This window comes from Atractosteus spatula, chromosome 22, assembly GCF_055471065.1.
Source record: "Atractosteus spatula isolate fAtrSpa1 chromosome 22, fAtrSpa1.hap1, whole genome shotgun sequence".
In the NCBI taxonomy this organism is placed as follows: Eukaryota; Metazoa; Chordata; class Actinopteri; order Semionotiformes; family Lepisosteidae; genus Atractosteus; species Atractosteus spatula.
Genome location: NC_142727.1, coordinates 424571 through 445658, shown reverse-complemented (window position 1 = coordinate 445658; position 21088 = coordinate 424571). Strand labels below are relative to the sequence as shown.

Here is a 21088-nt window from a genome sequence, read left to right as displayed (position 1 = left end):
ACACACTGACAGACTGACACTGACACACTGACACTGTCACACTGTCACTGACACTGACAGACTGACACTGTCACACTGTCACTGACACACTGACACTGTCACTGACACTGTCACACTGACACACTGTCACTGACACTGACACACTGACACACTGTCACACTGACACTGACAGACTGACACTGACACTGTCACACTGACACACTGTCACTGACACACTGACACTGTCACACTGACACTGACACACTGACAAACTGTCACTGACACTGACACACTGTCACTGACACTGTCACACTGACACACTGACACTGACAGACTGACACTGTCACTGACACTGTCACACTGACACACTGACACTGACACTGTCACACTGTCACACTGACACACTGACACACTGACACTGACAGACTGACACTGTCACTGACACTGACACACTGACACAGTGACACTGACACTGTCACACTGTCACTGACACACTGACACTGTCACACTGACACTGTCACACTGACACACTGACACTGTCACACTGTCACTGACACTGACACACTGACACTGACAGACTGACACTGTCACACTGACACACTGACACACTGACACTGTCACACTGACACACTGTCACACTGACACACTGACACTGACACAGTGACACTGACACTGTCACACTGTCACTGACACACTGTCACACTGACACTGTCACACTGACACACTGACACTGTCACACTGTCACTGACACTGACACACTGACACTGACAGACTGACACTGTCACACTGTCACTGACACTGACACACTGTCACACTGACACACTGACACACTGACACAGTGACACTGACACTGTCACACTGTCACTGACACTGTCACACTGACACACTGACACACTGACAGACTGACACTGACACACTGTCACTGACAGACTGACACTGTCACTGACACACTGACACTGTCACACTGACACACTGTCACTGACACACTGTCACTGACAGACTGTCACTGACACACTGACACTGTCACACTGACAGACTGACACTGACACACTGACACTGTCACACTGTCACTGACACTGACAGACTGACACTGTCACACTGTCACTGACACACTGACACTGACAGATTGACACTGACACACTGTCACTGACACACTGACACTGACAGACTGACACTGTCACACTGTCACTGACACTGACACACTGACACTGTCACACTGACACTGTCACTGACACACTGACACTGACAGACTGACACTGACACACTGACACTGTCACACTGACACACTGTCACTGACAGACTGACACTGTCACTGACACACTTTCACTGACACACTGACACTCACACTGTCACTGACACACTGACACTGACACACTGACATTGTCACACTGACACACTGTCACTGACACACTGTCACTGACACACTGACACTGTCACACTGTCACTGACACTGACAGACTGACACTGTCACACTGTCACTGACACACTGACACTGACAGACTGACACTGACACACTGTCACTGACACACTGACACTGACAGACTGACACTGTCACACTGTCACTGACACACTGACACTGACAGACTGACACTGACACACTGTCACTGACACACTGTCACACTGACACTGTCACACTGACAGACTGTCACTGACACACTGACAGACTGACACTGACACACTGACACTGTCACACTGACACACTGTCACTGACTGACACTGTCACTGACACTGACACTGTCACACTGACACACTGTCACTGACACACTGACACTGACAGACTGTCACTGACAGACTGACACTGACACACTGACACTGTCACACTGACACACTGTCACTGACAGACTGACACTGACAGACTGACACTGTCACTGACACACTGACAGACTGACACTGACACACTGACACACTGTCACTGACAGACTGACACTGTCACTGACACACTGTCACTGACACACTGACACTGTCACACTGACACACTGTCACTGACACACTGACACTGACACACTGTCACTGACAGACTGTCACTGACACACTGACAGACTGACACTGACACACTGACACTGTCACACTGTCACTGACAGACTGTCACTGACACACTGACAGACTGACACTGACACACTGACACTGTCACACTGTCACTGACACACTGACACTGACACACTGACACTGACAGACTGACACTGTCACACTGTCACTGACACTGTCACTGACACTGACAGACTGACACTGACACACTGACACTGTCACACTGACACACTGTCACTGACAGACTGACACTGTCACTGACACACTGACACTGTCACACTGTCACTGACACACTGACACTGACACACTGACATTGTCACACTGACACACTGACACTGACACACTGACACTGACACACTGTCACTGACAGACTGTCACTGACACACTGACAGACTGACACTGACACACTGACACTGTCACACTGACACACTGTCACTGACACACTGACAGACTGACACTGACACACTGACACTGTCACACTGACACTGACAGACTGACACTGTCACACTGTCACTGACACACTGACACTGACAGACTGACACTGACACACTGTCACTGACAGACTGACACTGTCACACTGTCACTGACACTGTCACACTGACACACTGTCACTGACACTGTCACACTGACACTGACACACTGTCACACTGACACACTGACACTGACACTGTCACACTGACAGACTGACACTGACACACTGACACTGTCACACTGACACACTGTCACTGACAGACTGACACTGACACACTGACATTGTCACACTGACACACTGTCACTGACACACTGACACTGACACACTGTCACTGACAGACTGTCACTGACACACTGACAGACTGACACTGACACTGTCACACTGACACACTGTCACTGACACACTGACAGACTGACACTGACACACTGACACTGTCACACTGTCACTGACACTGACAGACTGACACTGTCACACTGTCACTGACACACTGACACTGTCACTGACACTGTCACACTGACACACTGTCACTGACACTGACACACTGACACTGACACACTGTCACACTGACACTGACAGACTGACACTGACACTGTCACACTGACACACTGTCACTGACACACTGACACTGTCACACTGACACTGACACACTGACACACTGTCACTGACACTGTCACACTGACACACTGACACACTGACACTGACACTGACACTGTCACACTGTCACACTGACACACTGACACTGACAGACTGACACTGTCACACTGTCACTGACACTGACACAGTGACACTGACACTGTCACACTGTCACTGACACTGACACACTGACACTGACAGACTGACACTGTCACACTGACACACTGACACACTGACACTGACACAGTGACACTGACACTGTCACACTGTCACTGACACACTGTCACACTGACACTGTCACACTGACACACTGACACTGTCACACTGTCACTGACACTGACACACTGACACTGACAGACTGACACTGTCACACTGTCACTGACACTGACACACTGTCACACTGACACACTGACACTGACACAGTGACACTGACACTGTCACACTGTCACTGACACTGTCACACTGACACACTGACACACTGACAGACTGACACTGTCACACTGTCACTGACACACTGTCACTGACACTGACACTGCTCCCAGCAGAGCTGCCAGGACTGTGTGAGAGTGTGTAGTAGAGCTCAGTGTGTGTGATAGTGTAGTAGAGCTGTGTGTGAGTGTGTAGTAGAGCTGAGTGTGTGAGTGTGTAGTAGAGCCGAGTGTGAGAGTGTAGTAGAGCTCAGTGTGTGTGTGTGAGTGTGTAGTAGAGCTGAGTGTGTAGTAGAGCTGTGTGTGTGTGTATATGTAGTAGAGCTCAGTGTGTGTGTGGGAGTGTGTAGTAGAGCTGTATGTGTGTGAGAATGTGTAGTAGAGCCGAGTGTGTGAGAGTGTGTAGTAGAGCTCAGTGTGTGTGTGAGAGAGTGTGTAGTAGAGCCGAGTGTGTGAGAGTGTGTAGTAGAGCTGAGTGTGAGAGAGTGTGTAGTGGAGCTGTGTGTCTGTATGTAGCAGAGCTCAGTGTGTGTGTGAGAGTGTTTAGTAGAGCTCAGTGTGTGTGTGAGTGTGTAGTAGAGCCGAGTGTGTGTGTGTGGTAGAGCCGAGTGTGTGTGGTAGTGTGTAGTAGAGCCGTGTGTGTGTGTGTGTGTGGTAGAGCCGAGTGTGTGTGTGTGTAGTAGAGCTGTGTGAGAGTGTGTAGTAGAGCCGAGTGTGTGTGAGAGTGTAGTAGAGCTCAGTGTGTGTGAGTGTGTAGTAGAGCTGTGTGTGAGTATGTAGTAGAGCTCAGTGTGTGTGTGAGTGTGTAGTAGAGCTCAGTGTGTGTGTGAGAGTGTGTAGTAGAGCCGAGTGTGAGAGTGTGTAGTAGAGCCGAGTGTGTGTGAGAGTGTAGTAGAGCCGAGTGTGTGTGTGTGTGGTAGAGCCGAGTGTGAGAGTGTGTAGTAGAGCCGAGTGTGTGTGTGTAGTAGAGCTGTGAGATTGTGTAGTAGAGCTCAGTGTGTGTGTGAGAGTGTGTAGTAGAGCTGTGAGAGTGTGTAGTAGAGCTCAGTGTGTGTGTGAGAGTGTGTAGTAGAGCTGTATGTGAGTGTGTGTGTAGTAGAGCTCAGTGTGTGTGAGAGTGAGCTCTACTACACTCACACACACAGCTCTACTACACACTCGGCTCTACTACACTCACACACTCAGCTCTACTACACACTGTCACAGCTCTACTACACACTCACACACACACTCGGTTCTACTACACTCTCACATACACACACACTCAGCTCTACTACAGCAGAGCCGAATAGTGTAGCAGAGCCGAGTGTGTGAGAGAGTGTGTAGTAGAGCTCAGTGTGTGTAGTTGTGTCTCTGGAGGTGCTGGAGCCCTCACCTGTGCTGGCAGGCAGGCTGACCTCGGCGTACAGGACGTCCCCCTCCGGTCTGACATCAGCATCTGAGGAAGCAGCAGTGTTACTGGCCTTCTCTCTCACACACACACACAAACACACACCCCACAGCTACACAGCACTGCAGTACAGACACACACACCACAGTACTGCTCACAAATCAAAACAAAGCTTAGCAGTTAGCAGCAGCTACACTGAGACTCGGGGCCAGCTGACCCCAGCACAGTGTGAGACAGGCCTCACTCTTCACTGTCTCCTTCTGAGAGACACTGCAGTACACAGCTTCACCACCCGGGGGCACTGCAGAGAGAAAACACCATTAACACCGACTGGACACCAGTACATGAACACTGCACTGAGAGAGAGAGGGGTTCATACAGACACACTGACTGGACACTCCAGTACATGAACACTGCACTGAGAGAGAGGGGTTAATACAGACACTGACTGGACACTCCAGTACATGAACACTGCACTGAGAGAGAGAGGGGTTAATACAGACACACTGACTGGACACTCCAGTACATGAACACTGCACTGAGAGAGAGAGGGGTTCATACAGACACACTGACTGGACACCCCAGTACATGAACACTGCACTGAGAGAGAGAGGGGTTCATACAGACACACTGACTGGACACTCCAGTACATTAACACTGCACTGAGAGAGAGAGGGGTTCATACAGACACACTGACTGGACACTCCAGTACATGAACACTGCACTGAGAGAGAGAGGGGTTCATACACACACACTGACTGGACACTCCAGTACATTAACACTGCACTGAGAGAGAGAGGGGTTCACCCTGAGACCCTGACTGACCCTGAGATCCTGACTGACCCTGAGACTCTGACCAACCCTGACTGACCCCGAGACTCTGACTGACCCTGAGACTCTGACCAACCCTGACTGACCCTGAGACTCTGACCAACCCTGACTGACCCCGAGACTCTGACTGACCCTGAGACCCTGACCGACCCTGAGACCCTGACTGACCCTGATTGGCCCTGACTGACCCTGAAACCCTGATTGACCGAGACTCTGACTGACCCTGAGACCCTGAGACTCTGAGACCCTGACTGACCCTGCGACTCTGATGACCCTGACTGACCCTGAGACTCTGAGACCCTGAGACTCTGACTGACCCAGAGACCCTGACCGACCCTGAGACTCTGACCCAGAGACCCTGATTGACCCTGAGACCCTGAGACCCAGGCTGACCGCTATCTTTCTCAGTGTGTCCCAACACTACCCTGCTGACAGGGGGCGCCAGTGAGGGTGCGATCCTGGGGCTCCCCTCTCCCCTGTGGGCTGCTGTGACACTCACCTGTTTCCCAGCGGCGCACAGAAACACCTGCGTTAGAGTCCAGAGCCCTGGCCTCCTGTCAGATAGCGCTGTCCAGTCCGGTCCTGGAGGGGTCAGTGTGTGTGTCTGCAGCAGGGCTGTCCAGTCCCGGTCCTGGAGGGGTCAGTGTGTGTGTCTGCAGCAGGGCTGTCCAGTCCCGGTCCTGGAGGGGTCAGTGTGTGTCTGCAGCAGGGCTGTCCAGTCCCGGTCCTGGAGGGGTCAGTGTGTGTCTGCAGCAGGGCTGTCCAGTCCCGGTCCTGGAGGGGTCAGTGTGTGTCTGCAGCAGGGCTGTCCAGTCCCAGTCCTGGAGGGGTCAGTGTGTGTCTGCAGCAGGGCTGTCCAGTCCCGGTCCTGGAGGGGTCAGTGTGTGTGTCTGCAGCAGGGCTGTCCAGTCCGGTCCTGGAGGGGTCAGTGTGTGTCTGCAGCAGGGCTGTCCAGTCCCGGTCCTGGAGGGGTCAGTGTGTGTCTGCAGCAGGGCTGTCCAGTCCTGGTCCTGGAGGGGTCAGAGTGTGTCTGCAGCAGGGCTGTCCAGTCCCGGTCCTGGAGGGGTCAGTGTGTGTCTGCAGCAGGGCTGTCCAGTCCCAGTCCTGGAGGGGTCAGTGTGTGTCTGCAGCAGGGCTGTCCAGTCCCGGTCCTGGAGGGGTCAGTGTGTGTGTCTGCAGCAGGGCTGTCCAGTCCTGGAGGGGTCAGTGTGTGTCTGCAGCAGGGCTGTCCAGTCCTGGTCCTGGAGGGGTCAGTGTGTGTCTGCAGCAGGGCTGTCCAGTCCTGGTCCTGGAGGGGTCAGTGTAGAGTCTCACCTGTGGTCCTGTGGTACAGCAGCCCAGTGATCAGCACGGCCAGAACCAGCACCAGCAGGACCACAGAGATGTGGGCAGACAAGGGCAGCTTGGAGGCTGTTTGCACAAGGGTGAGACACACAGGTCACAGAGGCGAAAAACCCTTCTCACTGACCAGACTCTCCTCACTGACCAGACTCCCCCTCACTGACCAGACTCTCCTCACTGACCAGACTCCCCCTCACTGACCAGACTCCCCTCACTGACCAGACTCTCCCTCACTGACCAGACTCCCCCTCACTGACCAGACTCCCCCTCACTGACCAGACTCTCCCTCACTGACCAGACTCTCCACACTGACCAGACTCCCCTCACTGACCAGACTCTCCTCACTGACCAGACTCCCCCTCACTGACCAGACTCCCCCTCACTGACCAGACTCTCCTCACTGACCAGACTCTCCACACTGACCAGACTCTCCCACACTGACCAGACTCTCCCACACTGACCAGACTCTCCACACTGACCAGACTCTCCACACTGACCAGACTCCCCCTCACTGACCAGACTCTCCTCACTGACCAGACTCTCCCACACTGACCAGACTCCCCCTCACTGACCAGACTCTCCTGGGAAGCAGAGACGGGCAGAAACACACAAGTGCAGAGAAAGACAATCACAGAGACAAACACGAGCTGAAAGAAAGAAATGACCACAGAGGGAGAAGCTGGTCAGTAAAGTAGCCTGTTCTCACCTGCGACACGGACGTGAAGGAGCGCACTCTCTCTGCTCACCCCGGTGTGAGAGCTGACCACACACCGATATGTCCCAGAGAAGGAGCGGTCAGCACTGCGGACCAGCAGACTGTAGAGCTCAGACCCCGAGCTGCTGCGCCTGACCGCGGACATCTGGACAGGCCCGGTGCTGGGGGGTCCGAGGGAGGTGTTCTGGACAGTGCTGTTGTCTCTCAGCAGGACGAAGCTCAGCGCAGGCGGGGGGAGTTTCGTGAGCTCGGCCTGGCAGGTGAGGTTCAGAGAGCCAAGCTCACACACAAGCAAGCCCATCCCAGACTGTCGCACAACTACTACAGCAAGTGTGTGTGTGGCTGAAACACAGAAGCAACCTGCCTTGAGTTGTGGTGAACCTACTGAAACACCGGCTTCAATAACATCAGCCAAAGAAAACAAACGAGTAATAACAATTAACAATAATCTGGTAAAATTAATAACACTAATTCATAACACAGAGCTGCAGTGACCCTGAGGTACAGAAACAGGAGCCGTCAGTCCCCACGCTGCCCACAGAGCTGCAGTGACCCTGAGGTGCAGAAACAGGAGCCGTCAGTCCCCACGCTGCCCACAGAGCTGCAGTGACCCTGAGGTGCAGAAACAGGAGCCGTCAGTCCCCACGCTGCCCACAGAGCTGCAGTGACCCTGAGGTACAGAAACAGGAGCCGTCAGTCCCCACGCTGCCCACAGAGCTGCAGTGACCCTGAGGTACAGAAACAGGAGCCGTCAGTCCCCACGCTGCCCACAGAGCTGCAGTGACCCTGAGGTACAGAAACAGGAGCCGTCAGTCCCCACGCTGCCCACAGAGCTGCAGTGACCCTGAGGTACAGAAACAGGAGCCGTCAGTCCCCACGCTGCCCACAGAGCTGCAGTGACCCTGAGGTACAGAAACAGGAGCCGTCAGTCCCCACGCTGCCCACAGAGCTGCAGTGACCCTGAGGTACAGAAACAGGAGCCGTCAGTCCCCACGCTGCCCACAGAGCTGCAGTGACCCTGAGGTACAGAAACAGGAGCCGTCAGTCCCCACGCTGCCCACAGAGCTGCAGTGACCCTGAGGTGCAGAAACAGGAGCCGTCAGTCCCCACGCTGCCCACAGAGCTGCAGTGACCCTGAGGTACAGAAACAGGAGCCGTCAGTCCCCACGCTGCCCACAGAGCTGCAGTGACCCTGAGGTACAGAAACAGGAGCCGTCAGTCCCCACGCTGCCCACAGAGCTGCAGTGACCCTGAGGTACAGAAACAGGAGCCGTCAGTCCCCACGCTGCCCACAGAGCTGCAGTGACCCTGAGGTACAGAAACAGGAGCCGTCAGTCCCCACGCTGCCCACAGAGCTGCAGTGACCCTGAGGTGCAGAAACAGGAGCCGTCAGTCCCCACGCTGCCCACAGAGCTGCAGTGACCCTGAGGTCCAGAAACAGGAGCCGTCAGTCCCCACGCTGCCCACAGAGCTGCAGTGACCCTGAGGTCCAGAAACAGGAGCCGTCAGTCCCCACGCTGCCCACAGAGCTGCAGTGACCCTGAGGTACAGAAACAGGAGCCGTCAGTCCCCACGCTGCCCACAGAGCTGCAGTGACCCTGAGGTGCAGAAACAGGAGCCGTCAGTCCCCACGCTGCCCACAGAGCTGCAGTGACCCTGAGGTCCAGAAACAGGAGCCGTCAGTCCCCACGCTGCCCACAGAGCTGCAGTGACCCTGAGGTCCAGAAACAGGAGCCGTCAGTCCCCACGCTGCCCACAGAGCTGCAGTGACCCTGAGGTCCAGAAACAGGAGCCGTCAGTCCCCACGCTGCCCACAGAGCTGCAGTGACCCTGAGGTACAGAAACAGGAGCCGTCAGTCCCCACGCTGCCCACAGAGCTGCAGTGACCCTGAGGTACAGAAACAGGAGCCGTCAGTCCCCACGCTGCCCACAGAGCTGCAGTGACCCTGAGGTACAGAAACAGGAGCCGTCAGTCCCCACGCTGCCCACAGAGCTGCAGTGACCCTGAGGTGCAGAAACAGGAGCCGTCAGTCCCCACGCTGCCCACAGAGCTGCAGTGACCCTGAGGTACAGAAACAGGAGCCGTCAGTCCCCACGCTGCCCACAGAGCTGCAGTGACCCTGAGGTGCAGAAACAGGAGCCGTCAGTCCCCACGCTGCCCACAGAGCTGCAGTGACCCTGAGGTACAGAAACAGGAGCCGTCAGTCCCCACGCTGCCCACAGAGCTGCAGTGACCCTGAGGTACAGAAACAGGAGCCGTCAGTCCCCACGCTGCCCACAGAGCTGCAGTGACCCTGAGGTCCAGAAACAGGAGCCGTCAGTCCCCACGCTGCCCACAGAGCTGCAGTGACCCTGAGGTACAGAAACAGGAGCCGTCAGTCCCCACGCTGCCCACAGAGCTGCAGTGACCCTGAGGTGCAGAAACAGGAGCCGTCAGTCCCCACGCTGCCCACAGAGCTGCAGTGACCCTGAGGTACAGAAACAGGAGCCGTCAGTCCCCACGCTGCCCACAGAGCTGCAGTGACCCTGAGGTGCAGAAACAGGAGCCGTCAGTCCCCACGCTGCCCACAGAGCTGCAGTGACCCTGAGGTCCAGAAACAGGAGCCGTCAGTCCCCACGCTGCCCACAGAGCTGCAGTGACCCTGAGGTCCAGAAACAGGAGCCGTCAGTCCCCACGCTGCCCACAGAGCTGCAGTGACCCTGAGGTCCAGAAACAGGAGCCGTCAGTCCCCACGCTGCCCACAGAGCTGCAGTGACCCTGAGGTACAGAAACAGGAGCCGTCAGTCCCCACGCTGCCCACAGAGCTGCAGTGACCCTGAGGTACAGAAACAGGAGCCGTCAGTCCCCACGCTGCCCACAGAGCTGCAGTGACCCTGAGGTACAGAAACAGGAGCCGTCAGTCCCCACGCTGCCCACAGAGCTGCAGTGACCCTGAGGTACAGAAACAGGAGCCGTCAGTCCCCACGCTGCCCACAGAGCTGCAGTGACCCTGAGGTACAGAAACAGGAGCCGTCAGTCCCCACGCTGCCCACAGAGCTGCAGTGACCCTGAGGTACAGAAACAGGAGCCGTCAGTCCCCACGCTGCCCACAGAGCTGCAGTGACCCTGAGGTACAGAAACAGGAGCCGTCAGTCCCCACGCTGCCCACAGAGCTGCAGTGACCCTGAGGTACAGAAACAGGAGCCGTCAGTCCCCACGCTGCCCACAGAGCTGCAGTGACCCTGAGGTGCAGAAACAGGAACAGGAGCCGTCAGTCCCCACGCTGCCCACAGAGCTGCAGTGACCCTGAGGTACAGAAACAGGAGCCGTCAGTCCCCACGCTGCCCACAGAGCTGCAGTGACCCTGAGGTACAGAAACAGGAGCCGTCAGTCCCCACGCTGCCCACAGAGCTGCAGTGACCCTGAGGTACAGAAACAGGAGCCGTCAGTCCCCACGCTGCCCACAGAGCTGCAGTGACCCTGAGGTACAGAAACAGGAGCCGTCAGTCCCCACGCTGCCCACAGAGCTGCAGTGACCCTGAGGTACAGAAACAGGAGCCGTCAGTCCCCACGCTGCCCACAGAGCTGCAGTGACCCTGAGGTGCAGAAACAGGAGCCGTCAGTCCCCACGCTGCCCACAGAGCTGCAGTGACCCTGAGGTACAGAAACAGGAGCCGTCAGTCCCCACGCTGCCCACAGAGCTGCAGTGACCCTGAGGTACAGAAACAGGAGCCGTCAGTCCCCACGCTGCCCACAGAGCTGCAGTGACCCTGAGGTACAGAAACAGAAACAGGAGCCGTCAGTCCCCACGCTGCCCACAGAGCTGCAGTGACCCTGAGGTACAGAAACAGGAGCCGTCAGTCCCCACGCTGCCCACAGAGCTGCAGTGACCCTGAGGTGCAGAAACAGGAGCCGTCAGTCCCCACGCTGCCCACAGAGCTGCAGTGACCCTGAGGTACAGAAACAGGAGCCGTCAGTCCCCACGCTGCCCACAGAGCTGCAGTGACCCTGAGGTACAGAAACAGGAGCCGTCAGTCCCCACGCTGCCCACAGAGCTGCAGTGACCCTGAGGTACAGAAACAGGAGCCGTCAGTCCCCACGCTGCCCACAGAGCTGCAGTGACCCTGAGGTACAGAAACAGGAGCCGTCAGTCCCCACGCTGCCCACAGAGCTGCAGTGACCCTGAGGTGCAGAAACAGGAGCCGTCAGTCCCCACGCTGCCCACAGAGCTGCAGTGACCCTGAGGTACAGAAACAGGAGCCGTCAGTCCCCACGCTGCCCACAGAGCTGCAGTGACCCTGAGGTACAGAAACAGGAGCCGTCAGTCCCCACGCTGCCCACAGAGCTGCAGTGACCCTGAGGTGCAGAAACAGGAGCCGTCAGTCCCCACGCTGCCCACAGAGCTGCAGTGACCCTGAGGTACAGAAACAGGAGCCGTCAGTCCCCACGCTGCCCACAGAGCTGCAGTGACCCTGAGGTGCAGAAACAGGAGCCGTCAGTCCCCACGCTGCCCACAGAGCTGCAGTGACCCTGAGGTACAGAAACAGGAGCCGTCAGTCCCCACGCTGCCCACAGAGCTGCAGTGACCCTGAGGTACAGAAACAGGAACAGGAGCCGTCAGTCCCCACGCTGCCCACAGAGCTGCAGTGACCCTGAGGTGCAGAAACAGGAGCCGTCAGTCCCCACGCTGCCCACAGAGCTGCAGTGACCCTGAGGTACAGAAACAGGAGCCGTCAGTCCCCACGCTGCCCACAGAGCTGCAGTGACCCTGAGGTGCAGAAACAGGAGCCGTCAGTCCCCACGCTGCCCACAGAGCTGCAGTGACCCTGAGGTACAGAAACAGGAGCCGTCAGTCCCCACGCTGCCCACAGAGCTGCAGTGACCCTGAGGTGCAGAAACAGGAACAGGAGCCGTCAGTCCCCACGCTGCCCACAGAGCTGCAGTGACCCTGAGGTACAGAAACAGGAGCCGTCAGTCCCCACGCTGCCCACAGAGCTGCAGTGACCCTGAGGTACAGAAACAGGAGCCGTCAGTCCCCACGCTGCCCACAGAGCTGCAGTGACCCTGAGGTACAGAAACAGGAGCCGTCAGTCCCCACGCTGCCCACAGAGCTGCAGTGACCCTGAGGTACAGGAACAGGAGCCGTCAGTCCCCACGCTGCCCACAGAGCTGCAGTGACCCTGAGGTACAGAAACAGGAGCCGTCAGTCCCCACGCTGCCCACAGAGCTGCAGTGACCCTGAGGTGCAGAAACAGGAGCCGTCAGTCCCCACGCTGCCCACAGAGCTGCAGTGACCCTGAGGTACAGAAACAGGAGCCGTCAGTCCCCACGCTGCCCACAGAGCTGCAGTGACCCTGAGGTACAGAAACAGGAGCCGTCAGTCCCCACGCTGCCCACAGAGCTGCAGTGACCCTGAGGTACAGAAACAGGAGCCGTCAGTCCCCACGCTGCCCACAGAGCTGCAGTGACCCTGAGGTGCAGAAACAGGAGCCGTCAGTCCCCACGCTGCCCACAGAGCTGCAGTGACCCTGAGGTACAGAAACAGGAGCCGTCAGTCCCCACGCTGCCCACAGAGCTGCAGTGACCCTGAGGTACAGAAACAGGAGCCGTCAGTCCCCACGCTGCCCACAGAACGCTGCCCACAGAGCTGCAGTGACCCTGAGGTACAGAAACAGGAGCCGTCAGTCCCCACGCTGCCCACAGAGCTGCAGTGACCCTGAGGTACAGAAACAGAAACAGGAGCCGTCAGTCCCCACGCTGCCCACAGAGCTGCAGTGACCCTGAGGTACAGAAACAGGAGCCGTCAGTCCCCACGCTGCCCACAGAGCTGCAGTGACCCTGAGGTGCAGAAACAGGAGCCGTCAGTCCCCACGCTGCCCACAGAGCTGCAGTGACCCTGAGGTGCAGAAACAGGAGCCGTCAGTCCCCACGCTGCCCACAGAGCTGCAGTGACCCTGAGGTACAGAAACAGGAGCCGTCAGTCCCCACGCTGCCCACAGAGCTGCAGTGACCCTGAGGTACAGAAACAGAAACAGGAGCCGTCAGTCCCCACGCTGCCCACAGAGCTGCAGTGACCCTGAGGTACAGAAACAGGAGCCGTCAGTCCCCACGCTGCCCACAGAGCTGCAGTGACCCTGAGGTGCAGAAACAGGAGCCGTCAGTCCCCACGCTGCCCACAGAGCTGCAGTGACCCTGAGGTGCAGAAACAGGAGCCGTCAGTCCCCACGCTGCCCACAGAGCTGCAGTGACCCTGAGGTACAGAAACAGGAGCCGTCAGTCCCCACGCTGCCCACAGAGCTGCAGTGACCCTGAGGTACAGAAACAGGAGCCGTCAGTCCCCACGCTGCCCACAGAGCTGCAGTGACCCTGAGGTACAGAAACAGGAGCCGTCAGTCCCCACGCTGCCCACAGAGCTGCAGTGACCCTGAGGTACAGAAACAGGAGCCGTCAGTCCCCACGCTGCCCACAGAGCTGCAGTGACCCTGAGGTACAGAAACAGGAGCCGTCAGTCCCCACGCTGCCCACAGAGCTGCAGTGACCCTGAGGTACAGAAACAGGAGCCGTCAGTCCCCACGCTGCCCACAGAGCTGCAGTGACCCTGAGGTACAGAAACAGGAGCCGTCAGTCCCCACGCTGCCCACAGAGCTGCAGTGACCCTGAGGTGCAGAAACAGGAGCCGTCAGTCCCCACGCTGCCCACAGAGCTGCAGTGACCCTGAGGTACAGAAACAGGAGCCGTCAGTCCCCACGCTGCCCACAGAGCTGCAGTGACCCTGAGGTACAGAAACAGGAGCCGTCAGTCCCCACGCTGCCCACAGAGCTGCAGTGACCCTGAGGTACAGAAACAGAAACAGGAGCCGTCAGTCCCCACGCTGCCCACAGAGCTGCAGTGACCCTGAGGTACAGAAACAGGAGCCGTCAGTCCCCACGCTGCCCACAGAGCTGCAGTGACCCTGAGGTACAGAAACAGGAGCCGTCAGTCCCCACGCTGCCCACAGAGCTGCAGTGACCCTGAGGTACAGAAACAGGAGCCGTCAGTCCCCACGCTGCCCACAGAGCTGCAGTGACCCTGAGGTACAGAAACAGGAGCCGTCAGTCCCCACGCTGCCCACAGAGCTGCAGTGACCCTGAGGTACAGAAACAGGAGCCGTCAGTCCCCACGCTGCCCACAGAGCTGCAGTGACCCTGAGGTACAGGAACAGGAGCCGTCAGTCCCCACGCTGCCCACAGAGCTGCAGTGACCCTGAGGTACAGAAACAGGAGCCGTCAGTCCCCACGCTGCCCACAGAGCTGCAGTGACCCTGAGGTACAGAAACAGGAGCCGTCAGTCCCCACGCTGCCCACAGAGCTGCAGTGACCCTGAGGTACAGAAACAGGAGCCGTCAGTCCCCACGCTGCCCACAGAGCTGCAGTGACCCTGAGGTGCAGAAACGTTTGAAAGCTGTGCTTAACACCCTCAGCACACAGTGCTGCAGAGCCTCTGTCCAGAGAGGGTACAGGGGTACAGCGCAGCAGGATACTCAAGAGTTTTACTGCCCATCCTGTGCGTCTTCCTCCTCCTCCTCCTCCTCTTCACCCCAGTAACAGAGACAGAGCAGTCCAGTCCACACAGTGTCAGTGTCAGTGCAGGGCTAGTGGTGTCTTACCTCTCACAGACACTCTACTCTCTGGAGACACACTGGAGTGCCGTTCACACCTGTAGGAGCCCTGGTCTGCCTGAGACACTCTGTCAATAGTCATCTGTCCATCTCTCTGGGGCTGGACCTTCTCACCGTCTTTATAAAAGACACCAGCAGTCTGATATATTCTGTAATAATAATAATAATAATAATAATCATACTGCCAGACTTGACAGCGCAGAGTCAGAGAGTCTCCTTCAGTCACAGGCTGGGGTGGGATCTGCAGGATCACAGGACCACCTGCACAACACAGCAAAGACACAACATCAACACACTAGAGTGTGTAGAGTCACACACAGCACAGACACACACTAGAGTGTGTAGAGTCACACACAGCACAGACACACACTACAGTGTGTAGAGTCACACACAGCACAGACACACACACTGGAGTGTGTAGAGTCACAGACACACACACTGGAGTGTGTAGAGTCACACACAGCACAGACACACACTAGAGTGTGTAGAGTCACACACAGCACAGACACACACAATGGAGTGTGTAGAGTCACACACAGCACAGACACACACAGGAGTGTGTAGAGTCACACACAGCACAGACACACACAATGGAGTGTGTAGAGTCACACACAGCACAGACACACACACTGGAGTGTGTACAGTCACACAGCACAGACACACACAGGAGTGTGTAGAGTCACACACAGCACACACAGCACAGACACATACACTGGAGTGTGTAGAGTCACACACAGCACAGACACATACACTGGAGTGTGTAGAGTCACACACAGCACAGACACACACTGGGGTGTGTAGAGTCACACTCTCAGCCTGTCCTTGCGTCAGACACTGGAGAGACTCCAGGACACCAGTCAGAGTCTCTCCCAGTGCAGGGAGGCCTCGCTCTGTCAGTGACCCACAGCCACAAGAGTCTTCATGCGATACTAGAGCACAAGGTCCACCCACACCTGTCTGGGGGCACAGGGAACGGGGCAGGAGGGCAGAGAGGTACAGCTAACAGGGCACAACCACGCAGCAAGGCAGCTGAATCAGGAACAGAAGTGACTCACGTGAGACTGTCAGGGTGACAGAGTTGCTGCGCTGTCCGGCTGTGGACTCACACCAGTAAACCCCACTGTCCGACTCAGAGGTGGAACTGGTGCTGCAGACGACTCCAGCTGTTCTGCTCCCTCGACTCGGACACCCGGACACCTGTCCTCGCCCTGTCCAGTACTTCACTGTCCACCCAGCAGAGCCCCCCTGGACCTCACAGCGCAGAGTGACCGTCTGTCCGGTGAAGTGCTGAGTGCTGGACGGGCTCACGGTCAGAGTGACCTGAGGCAGCGCTGAGACACACAGACACAGCAGGGTCAGAGTCCACACAGACAGTGAGGACAGACCCCTGAGCTGAGAGAGATGGTCTGACCTGTGATGTTGAGGATGACAGGTTCACTGAGCTGTGATTGAACTCCTCTCTGTCCCCGACCAGACTCAGCAGCTGCAGTGATGGTCAGCGTGCGTCCAGCAGTCTGGGACACTGCAGTGTCAGGGGTGTCTTTGTACCAGAGATATTTCCAGCCTGTGGTCTCCCCGTCAATCTCGCAGCTCAGAGAGATGGTCTCCAGGAGGAAGACCTGAGTCCAGGGGGGCTCCAGGCTCAGGACAGGTGTGGGCGGCGCTGAGGAAGAGACCAGACAGGCCTTCAGGAACTGGGACCTGCTGAGGGTCTCCAGTGCCCGTGTCCTCGGCGGAGAATGAACCTCAACACCACTGAACCACACCAGGGAATGAGAATAAACATACCTGGTGACCACAAAACCAAATCTTCACTAATCATTCATCCTCATGTCATCCCTTATAAACTCACAATATTCTAGAAAAAGTCGCCTCTCACTACTGACACGAATCTATTTCCTTTCAGTAATTTTCTGTTTAATTTCAGAGAACAAGCTGCTGAGCTCTCAAGCTTTAGCAAGAAAACCATTCAGAAGTGCTGAGAGGATTATCGTGCTGAGACACTGACCTGACACAGTCAGAGAGACAGAGTCACTGAGCTGTGACTGAACTCTCTCTTCTCTCTGTCCCCGACACCAGTACTGTCCCCGGTCAGACTCAGCAGCTGCAGTGATGGTCAGCGTGCGTCCAGCAGTCTGGGACACTGCAGTGTCGGGGGTGTTTTTGTACCAGAGATATTTCCAGCCTGTGGTCTCCCTGTCAATCTCGCAGCTTAGAGAGACTTTCTCTCCAGTGTAGAAGCGACTCCAGTGAGGATCTACTCTCAGTGCAGCACTGGGCAGAGCTGTAGGAACAGAGATTCACACTCAGTTGTACTCAGCACACAGCTCTGTGTGTGTGTGTGTGTGTGTGTGTGTGTGAGTCTAGAGTCTGTCCTGTCAGTGGGTGTGTGTGTGTGTGTGAGTCTAGAGTCTGTCCTGTCAGTGGGTGTGTGTGTGTGTGTGTGAGTCTAGAGTCTGTCCTGTCAGTGGGTGTGTGTGTGTGTGTGAGTCTAGAGTCTGTCCTGTCAGTGGGTGTGTGTGTGTGTGTGTGAGTCTAGAGTCTGTCCTGTCAGTGGGTGTGTGTGTGTGTGTGTGTGTGAGTGAGTCTAGAGTCTGTCCTGTCAGTGGGTGTGTGTGTGTGTGTGTGTGTGTATGTGTGTGTGTGTGTGTGTGTGTGAGTCTAGAGTCTGTCCTGTCAGTGGGGTGGGGGTGTGTGTGTGTGTGTGTGTGTGTGTGTGTGTGAGTCTAGAGTCTGTCCTGTCAGTGGGGTGGGGTGTGTGTGTGTGTGTGTGTGTGTGTGTGTGTGTGTGTGTGTGAGTCTAGAGTATGTCCTGTCAGTGGGTGTGTGTGAGTCTAGAGTCTGTCCTGTCAGTGGGTGTGTGCGTGTGTGTGTGAGTCTAGAGTCTGTCCTGTCAGTGGGTGTGTGTGTGTGTGTGAGTCTAGAGTCTGTCCTGTCAGTGGGTGTGTGTGTGTGTGTGTGTGTGAGTCTAGAGTCTGTCCTGTCAGTGGGTGGGTGTGTGTGTGTGAGTCTAGAGTCTGTCCTGTCAGTGGGTGTGTGTGAGTCTAGAGTCTGTCCTGTCAGTGGGGTGTGTGTGTGTGAGTCTAGAGTCTGTCCTGTCAGTGGGTGTGTGTGTGTGTGTGAGTCTAGAGTCTGTCCTGTCAGTGGGTGTGTGTGTGTGTGTGAGTCTAGAGTCTGTCCTGTCAGTGGGGTGTGTGTGTGTGAGTCTAGAGTCTGTCCTGTCAGTGGGTGTGTGTGTGTGTGTGAGTCTAGAGTCTGTCCTGTCAGTGGGTGTGTGTGTGTGAGTCTAGAGTCTGTCCTGTCAGTGGGTGTGTGTGTGTGTGTGTGAGTCTAGAGTCTGTCCTGTCAGTGGGTGTGTGTGTGTGTGTGTGTGTGTGAGTCTAGAGTCTGTCCTGTCAGTGTGTGTGTGTGTGTGTGTGAGTCTAGAGTCTGTCCTGTCAGTGGGTGTGTGTGTGTGTGAGTCTAGAGTCTGTCCTGTCAGTGGGTGTGTGTGTGTGTGTGAGTCTAGAGTCTGTCCTGTCAGTGGGTGTGTGTGTGTGTGTGAGTCTAGAGTCTGTCCTGTCAGTGGGTGTGTGTGTGTGTGTGTGAGTCTAGAGTCTGTCCTGTCAGTGGGTGTGTGTGTGTGTGTGAGTCTAGAGTCTGTCCTGTCAGTGGGTGTGTGTGTGTGTGTGTGAGTCTAGAGTCTGTCCTGTCAGTGGGTGTGTGTGTGTGTGTGTGAGTGAGTCTAGAGTCTGTCCTGTCAGTGGGTGTGTGTGTGTGTGTGTGTGTGTGAGTCTAGAGTCTGTCCTGTCAGTGGGGTGGGGTGTGTGTGTGTGTGTGTGTGTGTGTGTGAGTCTAGAGTCTGTCCTGTCAGTGGGTGTGTGTGTGTGTGTGTGAGTCTAGAGTCTGTCCTGTCAGTGGGTGTGTGTGTGTGTGTGTGAGTCTAGAGTCTGTCCTGTCAGTGGGTGTGTGTGTGTGTGTGAGTCTAGAGTCTGTCCTGTCAGTGGGGTGTGTGTGTGTGAGTCTAGAGTCTGTCCTGTCAGTGGGTGTGTGTGTGTGTCTAGAGTGGGTGTGTATAAGATGTCCAGACTCTGGGCTCTTACCTTGACAGCTGGCAGGGCTGATCACTGCAGCGAACACTGAAACACAAAGAAACACACAAGCTGAGCCCCTGCAAGTAACCCACAGCTGTGTGTGGAGCTGAATACCTGTTTACTAAAGGCAGTGAGTGTCTCACCGGCTGACAGACAGTACAGATCTTCTGGCCCAGCAGGCTGACGGCTGCTCTTATAACAGGACGCATTATTCTGCACGTTACTGAACGTGTCTGTACAAGTGTGAGAGGCTGTAAGGAGCCTCTGCAGGTGAAGGAGAACGAGGTGTCTGTGACACAGTATCGCTGAGCACACTGTCTGCTCGGTTCTCCCTGAGGCCTGAGAGAGGCCCGGTCCGACCCGATCTGATCCAGAACAGCGAGAGGTCCAGCTGCACCTGCTTGTTCCACTCTCCCACCCCTCTCGGTGTAAAGTGGTGCCTCGTTTTCCAACTGGTATTTATCTGGGCTGATTGAACTTTCAAAGTCTTCAATAATCAGAACAGGAATATTCCAACTCCTACTTCTCAGGAACCTGTAACCGGTCAGAAGTGTTTGAACTGTTCTTTGTCACACTGCCTTCGCACAGCTCTGGAACAGTGCGGCGACTCCAGTCACAGGCACCCAGGAGCAACGCGTCACTAACTCAACACAGCACACCAGCATGATGGCTGCCGACCAGCAGAGCACATCTGTCCTCACGCACCTGAGCTCCCTGCGCGTTCTCGTGTGACGGACCGCTGAGCACAGCCACCGCACCGAGCCTGTCGGACCCTGACGGACACTAGGTGGCAGCGTCAGTCACACTCCAGCTCCTCCACAGTACTGTCAGAAACACTCAATGTTCAAATAAAACCGTTTTCACAGATAACCAATGCTCCACCTCTGGCTTACAAGAAGTCAAAGACAGCTGTTCAGTACTGGGGTGCTCAGTGTGGAGTACTGGGGTGCTCAGTGTGCAGTAGCGGGGTGCTCAGTGTGGAGTACTGGGGTGCTCAGTGTGCAGTAGCGGGGTGCACAGTGTGCAGTACTGGGGTGCTCAGTGTGCAGTAGCGGGGTGCTCAGTGTGGAGTACTGGGGTGCTCAGTGTGCAGTAGCGGGGTGCTCAGTGTGGAGTACTGGGGTGCTAAGTGTGCAGTAGCAGGGTGCTCAGTGTGAAGTACTGGGGTGCTCAGTGTGCAGTAGCGGGGTGCTCAGTGTGGAGTAGCAGGGTGCTCAGTGTGCAGTACTGGGGTGCTCAGTGTGCAGTAGCAGGGTGCTCAGTGTGGAGTACTGGGGTGCTCAGTGTGCAGTAGCGGGGTGCTCAGTGTGGAGTACTGGGGTGCTCAGTGTGCAGTAGCGGGGTGCTCAGTGTGGAGTACTGGGGTGCTCAGTGTGCAGTAGCGGGGTGCTCAGTGTGCAGTAGCAGGGTGCTCAGTGTGGAGTACTGGGGTGCTCAGTGTGCAGTAGCGGGGTGCTCAGTGTGCAGTACTGGGGTGCTCAGTGTGCAGTAGCAGGGTGCTCAGTGTGGAGTACTGGGGTGCTCAGTGTGCAGTAGCGGGGTGCTCAGTGTGGAGTACTGGGGT

The 21088-nt window shown here is 56.3% G+C and overlaps 1 protein-coding gene across 1 annotated transcript in view; it reads right to left on the bottom strand.

The window, feature by feature from the left end:
• Positions 1-20189, bottom strand: part of LOC148816368 (basement membrane-specific heparan sulfate proteoglycan core protein-like) — a 54611-nt gene extending 34422 nt beyond the window's left edge. The window contains exons 1-11 of the mRNA XM_088940108.1: positions 20111-20189; positions 19534-19569; positions 17460-17735; positions 16863-17114; positions 16507-16782; positions 15440-15712; positions 7806-8156; positions 7073-7168; positions 6183-6257; positions 5172-5228; positions 4913-4975 (exon numbers count right to left, since the gene is read on the bottom strand). Of these exons, the coding sequence (XP_088796234.1) occupies positions 4913-4975; positions 5172-5228; positions 6183-6257; positions 7073-7168; positions 7806-8156; positions 15440-15712; positions 16507-16782; positions 16863-17114; positions 17460-17735; positions 19534-19569; positions 20111-20189 (1834 nt within the window). The remainder of the gene's footprint in view (positions 1-4912; positions 4976-5171; positions 5229-6182; positions 6258-7072; positions 7169-7805; positions 8157-15439; positions 15713-16506; positions 16783-16862; positions 17115-17459; positions 17736-19533; positions 19570-20110) is intronic.
• Between the last annotated feature and the right edge of the window lie 899 nt (positions 20190-21088).